The 24,057-nt window shown below is 44.2% G+C and overlaps 1 protein-coding gene across 1 annotated transcript; it reads left to right on the top strand.

Moving 5' to 3' along the window:
• Nucleotides 1-7,923: 7,923 nt before the first annotated feature.
• LOC100381770 (uncharacterized) lies at nt 7,924-9,656 on the top strand. The gene is made up of 3 exons (NM_001174571.1): nt 7,924-8,509; nt 8,626-8,944; nt 9,049-9,656. Exons 2-3 carry the CDS (start codon nt 8,683-8,685, stop codon nt 9,189-9,191), a joined length of 405 nt encoding a protein of 134 aa, NP_001168042.1. The 5' UTR covers nt 7,924-8,509; nt 8,626-8,682; the 3' UTR covers nt 9,192-9,656.
• Nucleotides 9,657-24,057: the final 14,401 nt, after the last annotated feature.

Below are 24,057 nucleotides of genomic sequence, written 5' to 3'. Positions count from 1 at the left end.
CGTTTCAGCAAACCTTGGGCGGCGCTCGATCGAGGGCTGACCGCGCCATGACCTACCGCAGATGCCGACAGCCCGGCCGCCTCGTCGACACAAAAGCACAACGAACACATGCGTGTTGTCTCCACAAGTAGCAGTTCATAGATGGGTTAGTTAAGGCCTGCAACCATATGGAGCGAGGCTATCTGACAACCATGCAAAATTGATGTACGTTTACGGTGAAACAAATCAACTAGCAAGTTGTGTATCTGTTTATATATATATATATATATATATATATATATATATATATATATATATATATATATATATATATATATATATATATATATATATATATATATATATATATATATATATATATATATATACACTACTGGAAACAGTTGCTTTGCCGAGTGACTAGAAAACACTCGGTAAAGTTTTTGCCGAGTGTGACTCTCGAGAAAGAAGTCTCGGCGAACTGTATGTTGGCAACGGCTTCTTTACCGAATACTTTTTGTCGAGTATACGATTGCGGACAGCCCTTTGCCGAGCGTCACATTTTGTCAAGAGTGTGACACTCGGCAAAGCCTGCTTTGCCGAGTGTCTTTCTATGCCGAGTGTTTCGCCCTCGTCAAACGAGGTCTGTACCGAGAGTCTGAGTTCGTCGAAAGCGGCACTCAACAAAGAATGCTTTGTCGAGTGACGATAAAATGCACGATAAAGCGCCGAGCACTCGATATAGAGTCGGATTCCGGTAGTGATATACATGAAAGATCAATGAGCAAGCTAGCAAAAAGTGCGTCTAGAATTAATAGAGCATGCGACAACAACCAATAGTAAATATTTGTCGCAACGGTATCTATATCAGCCAACCTTTCTAAAATTGACTAGATCTATTATGCAAAACATTAGCAATGCTTGTATCTCCAAATAAGTTTATTAGAAAATATATTATAAATACTACTCCATCCGTTCACAAATATATGACGATGTTGATTTTTTTTCTAAAACTTTCACCAATCGTGTTATTCAAAAAAAATCTTGAGTTATTATTTATTTTGTTGTTATTTGTTACATTACTTAAGGTTATTTGAGTGTGACTTGAAAATTTACATTTTCGAGTAAATATTTTGAATAAGATGGGTGCTCAAAGTTTTAGAAAAAGGTCAAACACTTAAAGAAGAGTGCAACATGTTGGTGTCCAAGGACCGTACATCAAGACCAAACGGTCTCACATACTGTGGGGTGGATATCCCCCGGGTCCTCATGTACACTAAAACGCGTCCTAGGCCGTCTGACGGGTTTTCTTGTGGATCGTCCTACAGGATGGGCCACCTAAACGTAGCTAGGCTCGGCAGGTCTGGTCCGAGTCGATGAAAACCAATGCCCGAGCTAAGTGCTGAGGGGGCTCAGATGTATCGGGCGCTACAGTTGTGATCACCCAACAGGCTAAGCCCTCAGCGGTAGCTCGGTCGAATGGGCGAGAAGGACTCGGATGTGTAGGGATATAGTCTGCTACAAACCAGGAGATAAGCCAGTAGATACCAATTATCATATGTATGGGATAACTCTCCCTAGTCGCGTATATAAAGCCAGGAGGTACACCTACCATATCATCTCATCTTAGCCTTCAACACCAACAACTCTCAGCTTGTAATCCTCACATCAATACTAGAATCACCACAGGAAGTAGGGTATTACGCAACTCTACACGACCCGAACCTGTATAAGTCTATGCGTCACCCCGTCGTGTTACATAACGAACCATCGAGTCACGATCAATGACGCTGTCTCACCCAAAAGCATCACGTGGGTAACCCCATGGTCGTGGTCGGATCACAAATACCGACACATACCAATCACATTCTCAAAAGGTGACCTTCGTCTCAAGGATTATCCGCACAGAGACACCATCTCATGGTGCGTGGTCGAATCACACATGCATTCGAAAAATCTACCACTCCCAGATTTCCATCTCATGATGTTGCTATAGAAAATTAGCGCTAGATGCATCGACAACAAATGGGCCTAAACGATCCTAGCTATTATATGGTATGCTAGTGAACTCATACCCAAGTCAGTCGCTGCCTCCACAACACCTAATGGACACAACAACACCTTTAAGCACAGTTGGACCATCCAGTAACCCACCCCGGACAGTCTGGCACGTCGTCGGACCGTCCTATGACTTATCACGGACCATCCGATGTGCAGTATGTAATCTGACACCATGTTGACAACACGCAACCACACTCCACAGTATAGCAGTATTACCCTCCACAACCTTCGGTCCATCAAACCAAAGCAATCCCGCACCTAGGGTAGAGTACCACCCGACACATAGGGAAATAGAGGGGTTCCCACCACCACGCACCATAGATTACTCTCATACAGACAACCGACACAACAATGCCTGACCATCCAAGCTTCGTGTTTTCGGGGTCTCGTCCTATAACGCCGACAACTATGGATAAAATTCAAGAGATAGCCAAATTATTTCGAGATAGGTTAGGAATTAGCATGCCTAAGTCAGAGTCATCATATCGGAAGCATGATGATCACCGATTTGATACCATCACATACCCACAAAGGACTAGAATACCAGATCTCTCCAAATTTTCCGATGAGTGTGGTAGATGCACACATGAGCACATAGGTCATTTCTTAGTACAACTAGGAATTGGCCGATAGAGAAGCTTTCCACGTTTGTTTATTTTTTGTCCCTTACTAGTACTGCCTTCACATGGTATGCTGCCTTGCCACCTAATTCTATTAGCTCTTGGGGCGCGTTAGAATAAAATTTCTATGATCACTTTTACTCCGGGGAATATGAGTTAGCGAATTTATCATTTCTACAATAGGGATATGATGAATTAGTTAATGATTATATCCAGAGGTTCCAAAATACTAGAAACTGATATTTTAAAATTTAGGTCATAGATAAGCAACTAGCATAGTTGGCTCTCAATGGGTTGTGTCCATACTTGAAAGGAAAATTAGATGGTGCCTATTTTCGCTAGCTCATAAATTCAAGAGTAGTATCTACAATAGGGATATGAAGGCTAAAGCAAATAAATTCAAGAGTCGTCTTGTCATAATGAGCATTGTGACAGTAGTATCTCATATGACGAGCCAAAATAAGTATGTGTCGTTGAACTTATTTGTCCCGCTAAGGCCAAACTTCCGACTTGGTCTTCCCTACACCCGGTTAAAAAGAATCGATAAGGAGAAGTTAAGTTCATGTTCAATGTTGCCAAGTGTGACAACATTAAAATGTCTCACACAATTCCCTTGACGGAGGAGATGAAAAGGTGTGCTTATTGTAAATGGCATAACTCATTTTATCATGCCACCAATGATTGTAATATCTTCCGTCGGCAGATACATTCGGCTATAAATGAAGGTAGGTTGAGCTTTCAGGAAATACATATTTACAGGCAACATTTCCCTATCAACATATTAGACTTAGTAGATAAGAAAGTCTTAGTTTGACCGGATGTGGTCGATAAAGACAAAGGCAAGAACATTGTCATCGGTGATCCTCGCATAATCGATGAGAAAACTCACATTTGTTCCAAGAAAGAAATGTCCCAAAGGACTCCTGACGGGGAGGAGACTCCATGGGGAAAGCACGATCAGAAGCCCGATCGTGATTGCTTGTCCACCATGCGCTGGACGGTCTAGACACTAGGGTTAAACGGTCCGAACCACACATGGACGGTCCGAGAATGACCAGAGACACCCGCGACCCCTGACCATCAAACCACAACATCCAAAAAAGGTACGTGGACGCAAAATACATCTAAAGCATCTGGTTGGCTCCTTAGTGTTAGTCCTACTTTTGATCAACTTCTTTCTAAATACATACGTAAGAAGGTTGTTCCGCACAATCGGTCAACAAAAATATCAAGATCGTCCACAAAAAGGAAGCAATATGTGCAGGGGCAAAGGCCGACTAAACCGGCCCAAGAAGTAGTGCAACCAATGTTGCCTACTCATCAGTCTCTAGGGACGTCATGATACTTTCCACCGGTCTACTCATCGTTGATGTTTTGCGTTGCTCACGTGTGGGATAGTGCGGCAATGAATTTGTATTATGTGTATAGTCCATTTGTTTATTTGGGCTGGGGCACCATAGTTTTGTACCTTTTGACATATAACCAGATAGTCATGGTCGAAGAAGATACAATCCTAAACAACCTTTATGAATTAGAGCTCTATTTAATGGGCTATTTGGTTCAAAGAGCTGGTGACTTGCATCGGGCTAGAGTTCTTATTTCGGAAACAAGACGATTTGTGAAATCTATTGTTTCTCGAAAGACGATGGTAGTACACGTGCTTTTGGTTGGTGACCTCCACCAAAAGGTAGGGGCTTATGTTGAGCACTAAATCTAGCACCTGGACGGTCCGGCCTTATGGTCCGGACAGTCCGCAGGAGTAGGCCGAACGGTCCATGATTAGATTAATTCAGGCTAGGAGCGCTATTTGTCACCGTAGGTGAAGCTTCACCCACTCAGTAACAATAGATTATTACTGAAGACCGTTTCAGTAATTATCGATTATTACTGAAGCTAGTTCAGTAATAATCGATTATTACTAACTCGGTGAAGCTGACGAATAGTGTGTGTGTGTTTATACATTAGGTCTAGATGTAGCGTAGCCTTTAGCTTTCCCAATCTAAATCTTCACCTCCCTACGTGCTTTGGGTGGCCTACGGACCCAAAGCGGCCCTACGATCTCTCCTCCCCAATAGAGGTCCTCCCGGGAGACAAGATATACGTTAACCCGAGAACTCTCTGTGCCATTGCGAACAGTCCGACACCCTATCGTCGACGGTCCGATAACTTATTATGGACGGTCTGGCATCCGCTACCTCACAGAGCCGATCTCAAAGTCATGTATATTTAGCATCAGGGTTCACGATATTTGGCCCCAAAAAAAGATGCCGACAATATTAAACTTAGCACGTGAAAGTGCATTTTTTGCCGTACTAGCTAGAGAGTTAGCGCGGTGAACTAGATCAGATCTAGAAATTTATTGTTGGTGGAATTATTTTTAGAATTTCTTTTAAAATGGATTAAGAATAAAAAAAATCGCTGGGTGACGCACGCGGGATTTTGTAACCGAAGTTGGAGCAACGTGAGTAGGTGCTGTGGGGCCCATGGCAGTCGCACAAGAAGAAGTGCAAACTTGGACCTTATCTGTCGGCATTTTCGTGTAGAGCTGCAGCTTGCTTCATCCAATGGAACTAGGGTTTTCAATTTTACGCTTCATCCAATCCTTCATCCAATCGTCTATTCATTTTTTTAATTAAAATTTATTTAGAGCTCTATCATTTTGTGAAGAAAATCATTTAGATCGTGATCCATTACCACCCCTAAATGGAACACGCACTACCGGAATCGCGTTCTTGCCGATGTCTAAAACACTCGGCAAAGTCTATTTTACACTTAACAAAAAATACTCGGCAAATATTTTATCGGCAGACTAGAGTGCTGAACTCCTCCTGCTAGACTAGAGCAGAGCAACCTACAGCCTATCTAGTTTAGTTTTCTAATCCTGGGTCCTGGTTTACTAAAATGACAAGTCCTTGAATGCAACATGAAGCCTCGTAATTCCTACGCCTCTGCTCTCGGTGGAGTAGTATCGGACAACGCCGAGCACCATGCAGCAGCCATAACATGAAGCCTAAGGGCATGTACAGTCGTGTTTAATGTGGAGGCTCTTAAGGTGTTTAAGGGGTTATTTGCAAAAAAATCTTAGAGCCGTCTCTCCGCGAAGAGACGCCTCTGGCTCGTAAACCAAGTAGCAACAGACGCCTCATTTCCCACTGTACGAATTTGTCGTCTGTTCTATCGATCTGATGCTATACAAATACATTTAATTCTGTATTTATTAATAGACTACGTTTGTAGACACTCCATTGTACAATACAGTCTCTTGGTTGTCTCCTGTGCTTAGAGAACCGTTTTGGTGTCTCTCTACTGTACATGCCCTAATAGTGGCTTGGGATCTAAGAGAATTAAGAGGATTAAATTTGTTTCTGTTCAATTTTTTTGACAACCTTAATAAGTTAATATAGACTAGCAAGGGGTTTAATTTTATCTAAAACGACTCTTCAATCCACTCCTAAATTAATAAACCATGCGTCGCGAGACGCACACCCCTCGTTAATTGGTGCCGACGGGTGTGTTTTCTTCCCAAATATGCTTAGGCTGTCTCCAACCATTTACGTATTATATCTTCTCCTATCTAATCTGCTATTCAAATTTTACTATACAAACATTACAATATACAATACAACATAATATTTTACACGACTATATATATATACTAGATACAACCTTACTATCATGGATGTCACGTCCCATTGTCGTCTTTCGGGGACGGCTGGCGCCCCGTCGCGTTCCCATTACAGCGAACGTACGTGACCACGTTCCTATTTGAATATGTACGTATCATTATGTACTTGACGAGAGGGAAGATGCATGCATACAGTTAAGCAGACCGGGTCAGCGATTCTCTCCTCGATTATCCCGCCCACAAGACAACAGACTATTTTTCTTGTGTACGTCAATGGTCCAGTCGTGGAAGTATTAAAAAAATTACAACTAGCGATTTTTTTTTGTTTTTTGTAGACGGTCCACACGTACGGTGAACAGTTGGCGAGAAACAGTGTACATGCATGTAGACCGTGTCCGCGGTACGTACGTATTACACAAATTACGCATTTTTGTACTTTTTTAAAATATAAAACAAATCACAGTATAGTAGGTGCCAGTGGCACAAACAAGAATAGTAGTAGCTAGCAGGCTGACACCACCAATAGACAGTTGACACAAACAAAAACACATATATACATGCAGCATCACACCGTCTAGTTCTCAGCTTCTGAGTTCTGACACAATGAGTTGGAGTAGATCATAAACGACAGTAGTGCGGCATATATATGACATCACAATTCAGTTCAAAGGGTTCAAACTTTAAACACAAATAAATACGTCAACAAATAGAAATACAGCATCAAAGATCGATCACCATTATTCCATGTGCCGTTTTCTTGCAAACCGAGGGTTCGTTGGCAATGGCAGCACGGTGCATTATATTCCTGAAGCTGGTGACGACGTGGTCCAGCCGGCCAGTGGACGTACGAACGTCACATGGAACGGTGTGTGTGTGTGTGTGTGTGTGGGGGTGGGGGGGGGGGGGGGGGGGGGGTTCTGGCGGCCAGGCAGGGAGCGGGGTCCAGATGTAGCGTAGCTTTCCCAATATCAATTTTATTTAGGGATACGACCAATTAAGACACACAATCCAATTAATTAACGTATTTATGTTTATACATTAGGTTTAGCGTAGCTTTCCCAATCTCAATCTTCACCTCCCTACGTGCTTTGGTTGGGTGGCCTACGGACCCAAAGCAGCCCAACATGGTACAGCCAGTGGACGTACGAACGCCGCATGGAACGGTGGGGGTCTGGCGGCCAGGGAGCGGATCTGCATGCATATTATTATTGTATGTACGGGCGGTGCCGTCGGATCGGGACGGGAACGGGAGGGGGCGGCGTCTGCGAAAGGGAGGGGGAGTTCGCCATTTTCGAAGCTCCCAAAAACGGGCCGCGCGTCGCGGGAGCGGGAGGTCCACGCGCTGGGAAAATCAACATGGCGGGCGGGCGGGCGCGCAGGACAACGCCACGAGAGAAACGGGCCCGTGTGGTTCGTCCCTGCGTGTGGCAGGCAATGGCAGTCTGGCACCCAGCGGTGTCTCGTACCGCGTGCGCGCGTGAACGGCGTGGGCGCGGCGTTGGGTTGGGCACCGTGTGGGGCGCACCCGTCACGGGATACGTGCGGAGTAGGTGTTCCGACCAGAAAAAAGCGGGATGTTGTCTCAACTCTTATCTCTACTACACCTTGAGGCTCGAGCGAGGGCGTCCACCGACCTCACCGTGCCCCCGCTCCAGCCTCCACCCACGCCGTCTTCCTTCCTGCAATCCCGCCCCCGCCCGTGCCGTCTTCCGTGCATCATCCCGCCCGCGAGCCCGCGCCGTCTTCCCTGCATCTCGCCCTCAACCGCGCCGACTTTCTTCCTTGCATCCCGCGGCGACCCCGCGCTCCCATACGCTACCCATCCATCTCGCCGCTGATGGCGCCCATCGTGGGAGGCAGGGTGGGCGAGGTCGCGCGTGTGTCTCCGGTCGTGGTCGTTTCGTTTGGACCGACCGTGGGGCGATACTGTTTTCATCCTCCTGCTCTGACTTCTCTGCTTCATCTGATCCCCTCTCCCCCACCTGCCAGACTCCCCGCCGTCCACCGCTCGCCGCCCCCGGCTGCCATCCAACCGCCGGTACAGGGCTCATCCTCCCGGTCGCAGCCGTGTCCAGTTCCTTCACGAAGATAGGCGCGTAGACTGGGGAGCTGGAGCGAGGACAAGGAGACAAGGGAAAGGATGCAGCAGCTGCGCAACCGAAGCAGATGCACTGGGTGAGGGCCGACTCCTCCGACTTCGGAGGCGACCGTCCCGCCCCCGCAGGTATCCATCCAGCTCCTCCTCCTCCTCGCCGCCGCCGCCTCAATCCCGTCCTGGACGGAGTCTCACCCTACCCCTCTAACAAAGTAACGACCTCACGATTTTGCGATTTCGTGCAGCGGGCACACTGCGGTTATCTATCGTCACATGCACCCACCGTCACGGCTCCTCCTCCGATGCTTGCCTCTGACTCCCCGATTACTCCATGCGACTTCTTCCATGCAACATTCATCGCCCCTATGTGGCCTCCCAGTCACCAGCGCCACGACGCCTCTTGTGAAGAGGACGATTTGTACGGGTATGGGGGCATCGTCAATGAGTGGGGCACGATTGGGCTGTTGCTGCTCGAGGCGGCAGCCGAGCGGATTGTCGGGGATGGGGCCCTCGAGACATGGGGTGTCGCGGATAAGGCCACTCGTGTGAAGCTCTGCATGTTGGGTGAGGATCTTTTTGTGTGTGTGACAGTCCCCGGCTCCTTCCTCTCGCCCTCCGTAGCTCCCTCCCTCGCTCTCTATCTTTCTATTGTTTTTTCGCTTTTGCAGGTGTCCCTGTGGGGGTCCAGCGCGAGGGAGATCACACGCGCTGCACCACGCGGAACGTGTTCGAGGAGCGCCAGCTCCATAGCCACCTCCATCGTGTCGCCGTGGCTGCCCTCTCCATTCAGGTACCTCCCACGCCACCATGAAAGGTCTTCCGGGAGCACAGGGACAAAGAGCCCTAGGATTCCATCATGCCACCGGTAACCAGTCCCACAGCCAAAGATTTCTTATCTGACTCAACCTTCATGTTAGTTGTGGCCTTCCTTCTGAAGCGGGTCCGACAGAACGGAGGGCCCCAACCATAGCGGGTGCTCCTATTGCAACCAACTCAGATGTGAGTGTGAGTGGAAGTGGTCCAACCAGCGAAGCCTCTGGTCTCCAGCAACGCACCAGGTGATTGGAGCCAATGCCGGCACTCCATGACCAGCTAATTCGTCTGCTGGTTTGTTGTCGTCCTAATGGAAAGATTCATCCGAATACCTTTGTGATGATAAAAAATTACCAATTTTTTTATGCACCTAAATGTTAATAGTTCATACTTGTGCTGGTTTGATTCAGCCATTCAGGGTGTAGTAGTTGGGACAATCACATATCTTAGTAACTTGTATGGCATATGACTTGCATATATTCTTTTTTAGTTTTTTTCTGAATAAATGAATCTGATTCACAGTGATGCCCTATTTGTCTGCCAAGAATCAGTAAAGAGCATCACTGTGAATAACAATTTATTCACCTTTTCTAGATTTCATGAATGAAGAATTTGTGCATTTAATCCATTCTTTATTGTTATAGGTTCCAGATTAACTCCTTGTTGAAAGGGTGGTTGGAAGATACTTGATCTTGTAACAGGGAAAATTTATCATTTGAAATATTCTCTGCCAAAGAATGAAGTGTTTCAAGGCTTACACAAAGGTTTGACGACAGAGAAGAAAAGGCGTGTATTTGTACAGGTTATGGGTAAGAGTAATGTCAAATGCAATTGTTGGGTCTTTCATTAAACATGATATAATTTCTTATATAGGTACTCCCACCATTCATTGTTATTTGTTGCCGGTTAGTACAAAATTGAATAAAGTGGCGTCAAATAAATAAAAATGGAGGTAGTATACATTGTTATTGTGAAGTGTTTTTCCTTGCTATTCTACTAGGCAAGCAAGATCAACATGTTTTATGATGTGCCTACTGGCCATATCTAAACTATTCAGTGCATATATGTTCAAATCCACTAACACACATGCATTTCCATTTGAGAGGTAGAAGCACCACATCTATGGTATTAAGATCCTACATTTGTAGTGTACTAGGTTCCGCTCTGATGGTCAGGTTTTTTTCACTGTTCCATGTTCTCGTGATGGTCTACGTTATGGTTTCATGTGGTCGAGTACTGATATAAGTTTGGTCTTTTACAAGAAATGAAATTAAACTCTAGACCACTACTTTTCGTATTACTTTTGTCTTTTCCCTGCAAATGTTGTTTAATTACAAATAGTAAATAATTTCTGCTAAGAGCGGCAAAGACTGCTCGATTTTACTGAATTTCTGGAAATAAGGCGACAATATAACAAATAGTATTGTTCTATTTGCTCTGTTCTGGATTCATACGCGCCTGGAAGAGCTTGGAATCAGTTCGAACAATTTTTCAGAGGACAATGTGAGTTAGTAATTTAGTATGAAACATCAGCGTTTTGCAATATGGGCAAACATAACTTCCTGGTGGCGATCTATTTGACCTTGAAATATTGTTTGCAGGAGATTTGGCATTCTAGAGTAATTCAGTACTGGAAGCACTTGAAGTTCGAGATACAAAAGGATTCCTTTCGAAACGTTATGAATATGAGTGCTAACCTTGGTGGATTTGCAGCATCTCTGAAGAAAAGAATGTCTGGGTTATGAATGTAGTTCCTTTCACGGAATCTGGAAAGCTGAAAATTATATATGATCGTGGTTTAATGGGGACTACCCATGACTGGTAAGGTTTTTTTTGACATACTTCCCATCTATTTTTTTACTGTTTCAAGGTGGAATTTGCATCCCTAGAAATTAGAACTATTACATTTGTTTTGTCTTGTGCTATACAGATAAGAGTTTCATTGTGACTATAGTCTGCAATTAATTATCCATAAATAAATTCACAAATTGTTTTCTCATGGTTGTCCATATAAAATTCTTAACTCGTGTGGAAGGGAGTGATATTATCTTGTTTGATTTCTAAGATGCAACCGCGTGTAAACATGGTTTTTCAGAAATTGATGTAGTTTGGCTGTCATATTTTGGAATATGGATGTAGTGTTTGAGCCTTGAGGCCAATACTTCTGCCCATTATAAGATTACCTGCGTTGTTATTGTTATTATAATTAAACAAAACCGAGAAACATGGGTCCTCGCAAAAAATGAGGCCTGTCAACATATCTGATATAGGTGCCCCCATTCTGTTGCTTCTTTCCAGTTTTTAAGACCATTCTTTTCATTTCTAACCTCTTCACTACTGAAGAAATTTCTTGTGCATTGTCCTGTGTGTCTGTGTCTGCCTTACTTCCCGTTACACAGGGCTGGCTGATGCTAATTTTCCTTATTTATGACCTGTTTAACTGAAGGTGTGAATCATTCTCGACATACCCGCGCACCTACGACCTCCTTCATGCCTGGCTCCTGTTTTCTGAGATAGAGAAGCAGGGATGTAGCCTGGAGGATCTTCTGATCAAGATGGACCGCATCCTAAGGCCTTATGGTTACGCCATCATCAGAGACAAAGTTGATGTCGGTACCTACATCAAGAAACTTTTACCAGCGCTAAGGTGGGACGATTGGACGTTTGAGATGAGGCCTAAGAAAGATGCGCTCACGACAGGTGACGAAACAGTCTTGATCGTGAGGAAAAAGCTCTGGAATCACTCGGTGCAAGATCTGTCGTAGCAGCCGTTTCTCTTGTTTTGATCCTAACTGTAGCTAACTCTACACCGGCGTTGTCCTAATCCTCAAATGTAATGTAGTATTCGACGCCTTCTGTTTTCTCATGTGGTGAAATGTCAACAGTAGATTTAATATCAGCTTCAGACACAGGCTTCAGCCCTTTTGATATACATATTACATAGTCAGTATAGTTCTCTTTCTTTACTTTTTTATAAATCCGATTCTCCACTTTGTTCTGTGAATAATATTTTTTCGCAAAACTCTTGCGTTATTCACTTTGTCAGTGGCTCAACTGTCACACCCAGATTTTTGGTCGGTAGGATGTGAAGTTTTTCGAGAATCTAGCTGACTGTTGGGTTCAGCTTTTCTCCGAGTAGCTTTTCTAAGAATCTAAATGTAGGAAGAATCTGACTATAGAGAGAATTGGCTATAGAGAATCTGAGTATCATAAAAATTACGCGGAAGAAGATAAAAAGGTTCATAGAGTTTATGGCGTAGAAAATGATGGTTTCCTACTATCGATTCACTCAATTTTGTATTCATATTGACTAAATTAATTCTCATAAGAATGGACTAAGTTAATAAGGCTAAAGGCAACGAATTACTTCCCTGGCCACAAAGGCTCACATCACCACCACCGCGCCTGGAAGAGCTTGGAATCAGTTCGAACAATTTTTCAGAGGACAATGTGAGTTAGTAATTTAGTATGAAACATCAGCGTTTTGCAATATGGGCAAACATAACTTCCTGGTGGCGATCTATTTGACCTTGAAATATTGTTTGCAGGAGATTTGGCATTCTAGAAGTACTGGAAGCACTTGAAGTTCGAGATACAAAAGGATTCCTTTCTGCTAAGAGCGGCAAAGACTGCTCGATTTTGCTGAATTTCTGGAAATAAGGCGACAATATAACAAATAGTATTTTTCTGTTTGCTCTGTTCTGGATTCATACTTAAAGTCTAGACATTGAACTGTGAAAGGCGAGAACTGTTATTTGGCTGATATACTTCAAACCATTTCTAGAATTTGGTTTGGACTGAATTATTGAGATTATGTGCTCAGATGTGTTCATGAGTGTTGTGAGGGCCTGAGGGGTACTTCCGATGGAAATAACTCACTGTGAGGATTGCCACATGTAAATTTTATTGCCTTGGAAATTGTTTTCAAGAATTATTCTTTGGTTTATTCATATTGGTCAGGGTACATATAGTAATGTTTACAGAGCCCGTGATCTTGAAAAGGAGAAGATTGTTGCTTTGAAGAAAGTGCACTTTGATAATTTGGAACTTGAGAGCGTAAAATTGAAGGCAAGGGAAATTCTCATTTTGAAGATTGTTGCTTAGATTTTTAGAAGTGTATTTTGTCATAGGATTTCCAGTAACTTGAATTATTGTTTATTAGCATGATTCCATATCCCAATTTAGATGCTACTTCAAACATGCATATGTTTTTGGACTGAAGTGGTAATAGCTTGCAATTCCATTTTTTTATTAAATATGACTGATAGTACACATGGCGCTGGAGCTGAGACTTTGTACATTGCAACCCAAAGACATGAAATGTTTAACCAGAACGTCTGTGACCATAAATGATTGTTGCAACATGACCATACTCTAGGAGTGGAGTTGTCTATATGAAGAGTGTAGGTAGAGGCAATTGGTAATAGTTTACATGTTCAGTTTGCAGGGTCGTAGCAAAAGGGGTCAAAGACGTGTGGTTGATAGGGCGGGTGCTCAGCTTGACGAGAGGTGGGGAGTTCCATTGTTGGTTTAAGTTTCTGAAGTCCGGTCGGGTGTCTGTATGTGTTACCCCTTTTTGATTTCATTTCATGAGAATAGATTGTTATCCGTTCCTTGAATTGTACTTAGCAGTATTCAAGCATAAATGTTTTGACATGGTTGTTCAACTTCTTATAATGTTTGTTCGATATCATTTTATTCTATTTGAGTTGGCGTATTTATAATAATATTATATATTTATATCGTCAATATAATATTAGTGGTACAGTAATATTTTATCACACGGATTTTGTATATCATAGTGATATTTGTCGTTCCGTATCTATGGTTTATACTAATTTTTAACTCTCGTGGCAATGATTTTGCGATTTTGTTGGGTTCATGTTGAATGTATTTTTTGAAATGATTTTGTTTTTGGTGCCTGTAAAAATTATGTGAGCATGTTAGTTGATTCTCTGCCTGGCGTGAGTTTAGGGAATGTCTGCCTATGTTTGCATAATGTTTGCTTGGATAACAACTTGTTTGGATCCATTAGCCCTAGATGCTCCTCTATGCCACTGGAAGTGAGTAATTATGTCGCCGTCACAATACATGGGTATTATATCACGATGCACGGGCATTTTTCTTGTCTCGTGGCAACGCACGAGCACGTACCTAGAGCTCTGCCAGGGCTCTAAGTCCGTTAGAGGCTCGCAATTTGTGTTCTGTGGCATCGCACGGGCACCCACCTAGTCACTCTTTATGTTAAATCTGGGTTTGGTTGGAGAGCCAACTGGGATCAAGCGGCTCTATTTTAGTTTCTAAGAATTGATCCATTTTATTCTGTGTTCGTCAAACAGAACGGAACCGTTCCATTTTTTGTTTGGTTGAAGAGTAGAATAGAGCGGAGCCGTTCCGTTTATTATTTGGTTGGAGAGCCATATGACTGTTGAGTGGAGGAGAGGGATGAGAGTGCTCGCATCCAGTCGTTTTGGTGGAGCGAGAGCATTCCAAATATTTGCTATTTATAAACTTCAGGAGCCGCTCCGCTCTCCTCCATGGTAACCAAACATCAAAAAAATAAGAATGGAGTCGTTCCATTCCCTCCGCTCCTCAAGCAAACACTAGATTAAACTCCACTTTTTTAAACAATATAGTCTATAACGCAAAACATTATTTTGTACGTCTATATACAAGCTATGCTGAGCACGGTCTAATAACTTGTTTGCTATAGCTTAGTTTTAGGTTTCTTTCAGCTTTATATACCTCTAGCAGTGTCCTTTATATCTCATCCTCCATACATTAAATACTTATATTAGAGACATATTGTGTTATAGGTTTTTATACATACATATTGTCATTGTTTCGAACTAGCACCACCGAGTAAATTTGTATATGCCTTTTTTAGGTCTGGTCGGTGGATGAGAGAGTTATACAGAATGTCCCTACTTGCAGTCTTCGATTGCTCGCGCTATCGCTACCAGCACCTAATTACTCGTAGTAGGGGTTACAAGCAGGTGAGAGAGGGAAAGATCCTATGTCTCTATGTGTTGTTGGTCTAAAGGCTATCCTTATCTTGCTAGCGGTTCTTTGTCTTCTCGTATCGTATGGTTTTTTCTATCTCGGGGACCCTCCTCTGAGGCCAGCCCTCCCCTTTTATAGATCAAGTTAGGGTAAAAGAATGATTTCACCCCTAGTAAATACTTGTCATGTGTATATATAGGATGGAATAACTTTCTCTATGTTTATATCACTGTTTAGAGGACATTATTGGAGAAATATAAGAGAAAAATCTCCCCTAAAAATAGAGTTCATGATCCTTTACATGTCTTTGCTGGTTAGCCTCATATAGATATATAGAGGAGAGCATGTTTCTCTCTCTCTATATATATATATTTATATATATATATACTTATTAAGGCTATAAGGGTAGCCTACCTCCTTTGGTTCTGCCATCTGTGAATCTAGACTGTTGGCTTCATCCACGTGCGATCCGACCGTGCTCCGCCCCCTCCCCCGTCCCCGCCTTCGCGCAACCACCCCGCTCCCACCCATCGCCGTGCAGGCACAGCCCCGCTCACCCCTCGGCGTCGTCGCCCACGAGGTCGATCCACCTCCCCCCTGACGCGGTCGAGGCCCAGGCTGATCCGCCACACCGTCGACCCCAACCGTACCCCCGCCATGGCTTCGAGGCGGACACAAAGGCGAGGGTGGGATCGTGCTAACGAAGCACAACAATGGGTGACACGCAGCGACCGCCGACGGGCGATGACGCGCCTCCACGAATGGCCATGAGCGCCTACGCTTCTCTCGCCTCCTCCACCACCAACGGATTCTCCAACAACGGTGGTTGGGCACCGTGTGGGGCTCACCCGTCACGGGATACGAGCGGAGTAGGTGTTCCGACCAGACAAAGCCAGAAAAAAGCGGGATGTTGTCTCAACTCTTATCACTCTCTGTTTTAAACTCCACTTGTTTAAACAATATAGTCTATAACGCAAAATATTATTTTGTACATCTATATACACGCTATGCTGAGCATGGTCTAATAACTTGTTTGCTATAGCTTAGTTCTAGGTTTCTTTCAGCTTTATATACCTCTAGCATTGTCCTTTATATCTCATCCTCCATACGTTAAATACTCATATTAGAAACATATTGTGTTATAGGTTTTTATACATACATATTGTCATTGTTTCGAACTAGCACCAACGAGTAAATTTGTATATCCCTTTTTTATGTTTGGTCGGTGGATGAGAAAGTTATACAGAATGACCCTACTTGCAGTCTTCGATTGCTCGTGCTATCGCTACCGGCACCTAATTGCTCGTAGTAGGGGTTACAAGCAGGTCAGACACTACAGGAATCCTAATGATTCCCGTCGGCCAGGTTAATTCCCGTCGGCCAGGGACAAAGCCGACGGGGATAATGTAACTCCCGTCGGTTAAATCTCAGCCGATGGGAATAATTTAACGCCCGTCGGCCAGAGCATAGGCCGACGGACGTTAAGTTAACTCCCGTCAGCCAGAGCGTAGGCCGACGTGGATTACTTAACTCCCGTCGGCCAGAGCGCAGGCCGACGGGGATTAGCCTTTTATGAGCACGGGTGAACCCGCACGGGCTCATTCTTTCTGTCTTCCTGGCCGCGCCGCCACCTCCTGCCCCAGCCGATGTCGCTGCCTCCTGCCCTAACCGCCACCGTCGCCGCGCCTCCCCGAGTGCCACCGCCTGCCCCAACCGCCCCAGCCGTCGCCGCCTGCCCCATCCTCCGCCGCCGTCGCGCCTCCCCTACCAGCCCCGCGCCGCCCCAACCGGCCGGCCGGCCACCGCGCCGCCCCTGCCAGACCCCGCTGCCGCCGCAATAGCCTCTAGGCCGACGCCTCCCCCGCCGGCCTCCTCCACCACCGCCCATCGCCCCGATCGGCTCTCCGAGCACCGCTGCAGCCCCCAAGTCCGCCGTCGTCTCCGATCGCCTCCCCGAGTGCCGCCGCCGGCCCCGACCGCCTCCCGAGCGCCGTTGCCGCCTTGTCGTTGAGGTATAGATCCTTAACTGTGAATGCGAGTGTGATTATAATAGTTAAATATGTGTGTAGATGTTTATTTTTGTCGGTTTTTTATGGCCGACGGGAGTTAACTTTCATGTGATTAGAGTTAGTTTAAAATTGTTAATTGTTTATTGATTAGATTTAACTTATAATATTAGGATGTATGAAGGTTTCGATATTGATAAATTTGATGTTATAATTAATAAATTTGATGTTCTGAAAATATTATTTAATTTAATGGATTTAATGTTGCAAATATTGTTTATTTTCGTCGGTTTTTATGGCCGACGGGAGTTAACTGTAATGCAATTACAATTTATTTAATATTGTTATGGTTAATATTTTCATCGATTTTTATGGCCGACGGGAGTTAACTGTAGTGATGTTATGTATATATATATATATATATATATATATAGTTGTACTACTTACCTATAGTTGTATGTGTGACGTGTAGAAACATGAATGTCTCACACACACTTCTTACTCATACACACAGCCGCAATAATGGGTGATAAACGTGATCACTACATGAATTCTACTGATTCCCGTCGGCCAGGGTAATTCCCGTCAGCCAGAGCGAAAGCCGACGAGAATAGACTAATTCCCTTCGGCCACCAAATAGCCGACGGACATTATATTAATTCCCGTCGGCCTCGTCCCAAGCCCACGGGGATTAACTAATCCCCGTCGGCCATGTGTTCTGGCCGACGAGAATTAGTTAATTCTCGTCGGCCCCGTATTCTAGCCGACGGGGATTAATCTTTTTAGAGCCAGGCCGCAGACGCGCGGGCTCATTCCTTCTCCGTTCACTCAACGGTCAAACTTCCGCCCCGAGCGCCGCCGTCCCTGCCCGAGCGCCGCCCCTGCCCGAGCGCCGCCCTGCCCGAGGCCGCCGTCGAGGCCGCCCCCTCCCCCTCCCGAGCCGCCCCGCCCGAGCCGCCGCCCTGCCCGAGCGGCGCCCTGGCCGAGCGCCGCCGCCCTGCCCGAGGCCGCCCTGCCCCCGAGGCCGCCCTGCCCGAGGCCGCCCCGCCCGAGCGCCGCCGCCGCCCTGCTCGAGCGCCGCCTCCGCCCTCGGCCCGCCCCGGAGCGCCACCGCCGCCACCCGAGTGCCACCCTAAGGTCCCGAGCTCCTCGTACCCCGAGCGTCGTCGTCCCCAGCCCGCCGTCGTCCACCGTCCGCTCGTGCCCCGACGCGCCGGTCAGCCACTGAGGTATAATCCTATCTATATGTAAATAAGTATGTGATTATTTTCGTCGGTTTTTTATGGCCGACGAGAGTTAACTTTCATGTGATTAGAGTTATTTTAAAATTGTTAATTTATAGTGTTCTTAGTTTTCATATGACTTTATGCATTATTGAATGTAAATGCGAGTGCGATTGTTGAATGTAAATGTGAGTGCGATTGTTAAATTTGTGTATACATGCTTATTTTCGTCGGTTTTTTATGGCCGACGGGAGTTAACTTTCATGTGATTAGAGTTAGTTTAATATCACATGTGATTAGAGTGTGATTAGAGTTAGTTTAATATCACATGTGTGGCTTGATGTTAGGTAAGTATTAATTCTATTATTATAATAGATTTAACTTATGCTATTGAATTGTTGAATTTGATGTTATTTAATAATTAGATTTAACTTATAATATTAGGTTGTATGAATGTTTCGATATTGATAAATTTAATGTTATTTATGTATATATATAGTTATTTATATATATATAGTTTTACTACTTATCTATAGATGTATGTGTGACGTGTAGAAACGTGATTGTCTCACACACGCTCTTTACTCGTACACACAGCCGCAATAATGGGTGATAGACATGATTGGATGTATGAAGGTTTCAAGAAGGGTGGGTGTCACACAAGTGAATGGTTTGCCAAGACGCAGATATTTCTGGACCATGCAGCTGCTTTGTCACAAATAGATAATATTAGGTGTCCATGCAATAAATGTAGAAATATGACGAGCCACACCAAGAGGCAGGTCACACTACACATGTGCTAATATGGTTTCGTGCCAGGCTATAAGGTCTGGTATCTCCACGGTGAAGATGTTGAACGAGCAACAGAAGTAGAAGTTGATGATGGTGAAGATGATGTTGATAGGATGGACCAGATGCTTGAGGATCTGCAGCCTGAACTAGCACCAGATCATCATGATTCACCTACACCGGAGGTTCAGAAGTTCTTCGACCTACTCAAAGCGTCAGAAGAGCCTCTTCACGGGCACACTGACGTGACCGTACTCGAATTCGTGACCCGGCTGATGTCAATCAAGTCCAACTTTGCATTCTCAATTAATTGTTACAAGGAGCTTGTGGATTTGATTAGCGAGGTTCTTCCTACGGGTCACAAGATGCCCAAAGACATGTACCAGTCCAAGAAATTGCTTGAAGGTCTTGGTATGGAGTATGAGAAGATTGATGTTTGCCAAGACATATGTATGCTTTTTTGGAAGGAACATGGCAGAGAACAGAAATGCTTAAAATGTGGGAAGTCGAGGTACGTGGAGCTTGTAAATGAAGATGGGCAGAAGGTGGTGACAAAGGTTGCACATAAACAGCTTCGGTACATGCCTCTCACTCCTAGAGTGAAACATTTGTTTCTCTCGAGGAAGACCGCTATGCACATGAGGTGGCATAAAGATTGTACGGACAGACAAGATGGGTTAATGGTGCACCCGTCAGATGGTGATGCATGGAAGGCTTTTGACAAATTTGATCCAGATTTTGCCAGCGATGCAAGAAACGTTCGTATCAGCTTGGCAACTGATGGTTTTACGTCGTTCAATATGACCGCTGCGTCGTATTCATGTTGGCCTGTCATTGCCATACCGTACAACCTTCCACCTGCTCTTTGCATGAAATATGAGTTTATGTTCCTATGTCTTGTTATACCTGGGCCTGAGCATCCTGGCGTACGCCTCAATGTGATGCTTCAACCACTGATTGAAGAGTTAAAGAAGCTATGGCAAGGTGTGGAAGCCTATGACTGCTTCAAGAAGCAGAAATTCAATCTTCGTGTTGCATATCTATTCTCGGTTCATGATTTTATGGCGTATGGTATTTTCTCTGGATGGAGCGTGCATGGTAGATTGACGTGTCCTTATTGTGCTAAAGATACAGATGGTTTTCGTCTTAGTGCTGGTGGCAAGATATGTTACTTTGATTGCCATAGATGTTTTCTACCCTTCAATCACCCCTTCAGAAGGCAGAGAAAGGAATTTAGGAAGGGCACCATTGTCACGAAACCGCCCAAGCAACGTAGTGGGATAGAAATTACAGAAGAGCATATGAAACTTGTCCTAGACGAGAGTGGGAAAAGGTATCAAGGTTTTGGTGAGGAGCATAACTGGACTCACATATGTGGCTTGCGGGAGCTTCCTTATGCTAAGTCATTGATTTTGATGCACAACATCGACGTCATGCATAAAGAGAGTAACTTTTGTCAAGCCCTCATAAATACATGCATGGATTTCCCTGATAAAACGAAAGACAATGACAAGGCACGCATGGACTTAGCAGTGATATGTGATCGTCCAACCCAAGTGCTTAGAGAAAACGGAGGCAAACCAAAAGCTGACTATTGTCTGAAATCTAAGCAACGGAAAGAAGTGATGAAGTGGATGAAGGATATTAAATTCCCCGATGGTTATGCCGCTGGTTTTAGAAGATCTGTGAACTTGAAGACAATGAAGATGAATGGACTGAAGAGCCATGACTTCCACATAATTATGGAGAGGCTCATGCCTGTAATGTTTCGTGGGTACATTTCCGAAGCTGTGTGGAAAACGTTAGCTGAAGTTAGCTATTTCTACAGACAGTTGTGTGCTAAAGAAATCAGAAGAGATGTGATGGAACAGCTGGAGAAAGAGGCACCGATGCTTTTGTGCAAATTTGAAAAATATTTCCACCGGGTTTCTTCAATCCTATGCAGCATCTCTTTGTACATCTTCCATATGAGGCTAAGGTCGGTGGTCCTGTTCAGTACAGGTGGATGTTTCATATAGAAAGAGCATTAAAGAAGCTTAGAGCAATGGTGGGCAATAAGGCAAGAGTTGAAGGATGTATTGCTGAACAATTTAAACTAAAGGAGGTAGCACACTTCACAAGTTGTTACTTTGCAGAAGAACATAATGTATTTGCTCGAAAGAAAATGTACCATGATGATGAACGAGAGATGCCTCCGTGTAGTGATCTTTCAATTTTTCAGACAAACGACAAAGCCGTTGGTCCACCCAAGGCATATCACCTTAGTATGGAAGAACAGAAGTCTGCTTTACTGTACATGTTCACGAATATGCCTGAGGTGGAGAAATACTTGGTGTAAGACTTATTTTCTTAAACTGTTCATATGTGAATTAGTTTATGTTATCAAATATCTCATGTCATAAAATAATATTTGACAGCGAGTTCGATGAACAAAACATGAGGTGTCTCGGTAGGCCAACAGCGAGAGACATAGACAAATTGCGACGCGATGGTATGCATGGGCGACCTAATTTCATTATGTGGCTTCGGGGCCGTGTAAGTCTTAATTATTTGGCTCCGAGAGCCAATTTCAGTTAACTCATATTACAGAATTTGCTAATGCTTTGTGGCATAATTGACAGTTTGGGGAGGAAATGAATTTGAATGATGACTTACGTCAGTTATCTATTGGAAGCGTAACTGCCAAAAGTTATGGACGTTACGACGTTAGTGGATATCGCTTTCGTTCAAGCATTTTCGAATCAAGTCATCCTATGGCCGCCACTCAAAATAGTGGAGTCGTTACTAGGGCAACCGACATGGAAGGACACGAAGCCTGCTATTACGGGAAAATCAAAAATATAATCGAGATTACATTTGCTGGAAATAAGCCTTTAGCGCTAGTTTTTTTTGAGTGTAAATGGTATGACCCGAAGTATTATAGGACCGAATTTGGGATGACACAGATCCAACCTGAAAAATTGCTTGAAGGACACGACACGTATATCCTTGCCCATCAAGCAGACCAAGTTTATTTCTCGACATATCCATGCAAAAAGTTGTCTAAATGGAGGGTTGTGTACAATGTAAATCCCCGCGAACGCCTATACACTCCTGGTGAGGACGAATATCAAATTGGTCACCTTGAGCAGGTTGATGAGGTGTTTCAAGAAGAAGAGTTGCCAACTAGTTTTCATATTGATTCTGCACCGGCATTAGATTCACTAGTTGCAGACGTTAACGACTTAACTTTTCCCGAGAGACGGAGAAGACAACCTGTTAGGAGAAAAGTTACATGGCGACCTCTGCATAGAAGAGAACAAATAGATCCTGATTTTGATGATATTTAACAAGTAAAGTTGTTTTGTTATTTCATTTGTTTATATTTTTAAGTATTATGTCATTTTTGATGCACTAATGAATAATTTCTTATTTTTTATGCAGGATGCCGCCAAAATCAAAGAAGTCAGTGAAGGGGCTATTCAAGGGCCTGGGCCTTTTTCAGGGCAGTTCTTCGAGCAGCAGCAGACATCGAGAGCTGTTGAGCGCGGTACATGGAGATGAGGTAACATATCTTGTACAAATAAATTTGTTTACATATTTACAAATAAATCTTGAGTTGTATGTACCAGGATGAGCAGCACACTGAGGAGCAGCACATTGAGGAGGAGGAGCACAATGAGGCTGAGCAGCACAATGAGGAGGTGGAGCACGTGACATGGGACCAGGCCACACAGCATCACCAGCCATGGGACCAGTGGGACCACCAGAGAGAGCAGCAACAGGCGTGGGACCAGTGGGGCCAACAGGGCGAACCGACTGACAACCTGATGGATGATGGCACGGGAGGCTCTTCAGCGACACGCACACGTCGCTCAAGAAAAAGCCACTCAATAAAGCCTCGTCACGCGATAGAGCGAGAGGCTGATAGGACTTTAATCATGCCACATGGAGACCGATGAGTGTAATATATTAACTTATCTCATATAACTATTATGTGTATTGTTAATGTTTTTGTGTAATGCAGGAATTGGGAGGACCTGTCCTTTGACGACAAGGGACACCACACTCAGGTTAACCTTACGTTGGGTTCTCTTTGCCGCCTTCACTACCCTGGTATAGTGAAGGTGTCAAACGGTGATACCGAGGATGAGGTGCTCGTCAGTACCTGGGACGAGTACAAGTTTAAAAAGGAACGAAACCACACCGATAGACAGGAACTTGTGCGTAATGACTTTTGGGTATGAATTTTTTATTATTTTTGTTATGTTTCTTAATATTGTAAATCTATGACTTATACCATTGTATTTGTATTCTTTATGTTGTAGCTTCGATATCGGTTGCCTGACGGAGAGGATTACATGGGGCACGCTGAACGTGTCTTCCAAAACAATGCAAAGAAGCTGGTGAAGGATGTCATATACTATGCGAGAATTCAGGCTACAAACCTGTATTTTCAAAAGCATCCGGAAGAAGCAGGCCCCTTGAATAAAAAGGAAGGGTCCTCAAAGATATATTTGACTGAGGATCAATATCGTGAGGTTAGTATTCAATTTGTTTTACCCTTTATATTGATTGTTGTGATTGATATAATATGTAACATTGTGTGTGCAGGTGATGGTTCCATGGATGGCGCCCGTGCCTGATGCGTACTATGCTTGGTGTCGATATTGGGCTTCCGAAGGCTTCCAGAAAGCGTCAGCGCATCACAGACAATGTCGAGGAACCAATCCTAATCATAAGTTTGGCGGTGACGACATGATACGAAAAGCTAAAAGAATGGTAAGTTTGATCTATCTATGTCGATCATCAAATAATACGATTGCTTATGAATGTTTTTTATTTATACAGGAAGCTACGAGTG

The sequence above is a fragment of the Zea mays genome, chromosome 1 (genome assembly GCF_902167145.1).
Source record: "Zea mays cultivar B73 chromosome 1, Zm-B73-REFERENCE-NAM-5.0, whole genome shotgun sequence".
Classification (NCBI taxonomy): domain Eukaryota; kingdom Viridiplantae; phylum Streptophyta; class Magnoliopsida; order Poales; family Poaceae; genus Zea; species Zea mays.
The sequence above is the reverse complement of the archived record's forward strand: the minus strand, read 5'-3'. Positions and strand labels throughout refer to the sequence as shown.

What these genes read in the sequence shown, in the direction of transcription:
- LOC100381770 (NM_001174571.1), top strand. Translation starts at nt 8,683, where the DNA reads ATGCTTGCCTCTGACTCCCCGATTACTCCATGCGACTTCTTCCATGCA. An exon ending in TGTGAAGCTCTGCATGTTGG is followed by an intron (nt 8,945 to 9,048) that starts GTGAGGATCTTT and finishes TCGCTTTTGCAG; the next exon opens with GTGTCCCTGTGGGGGTCCAG.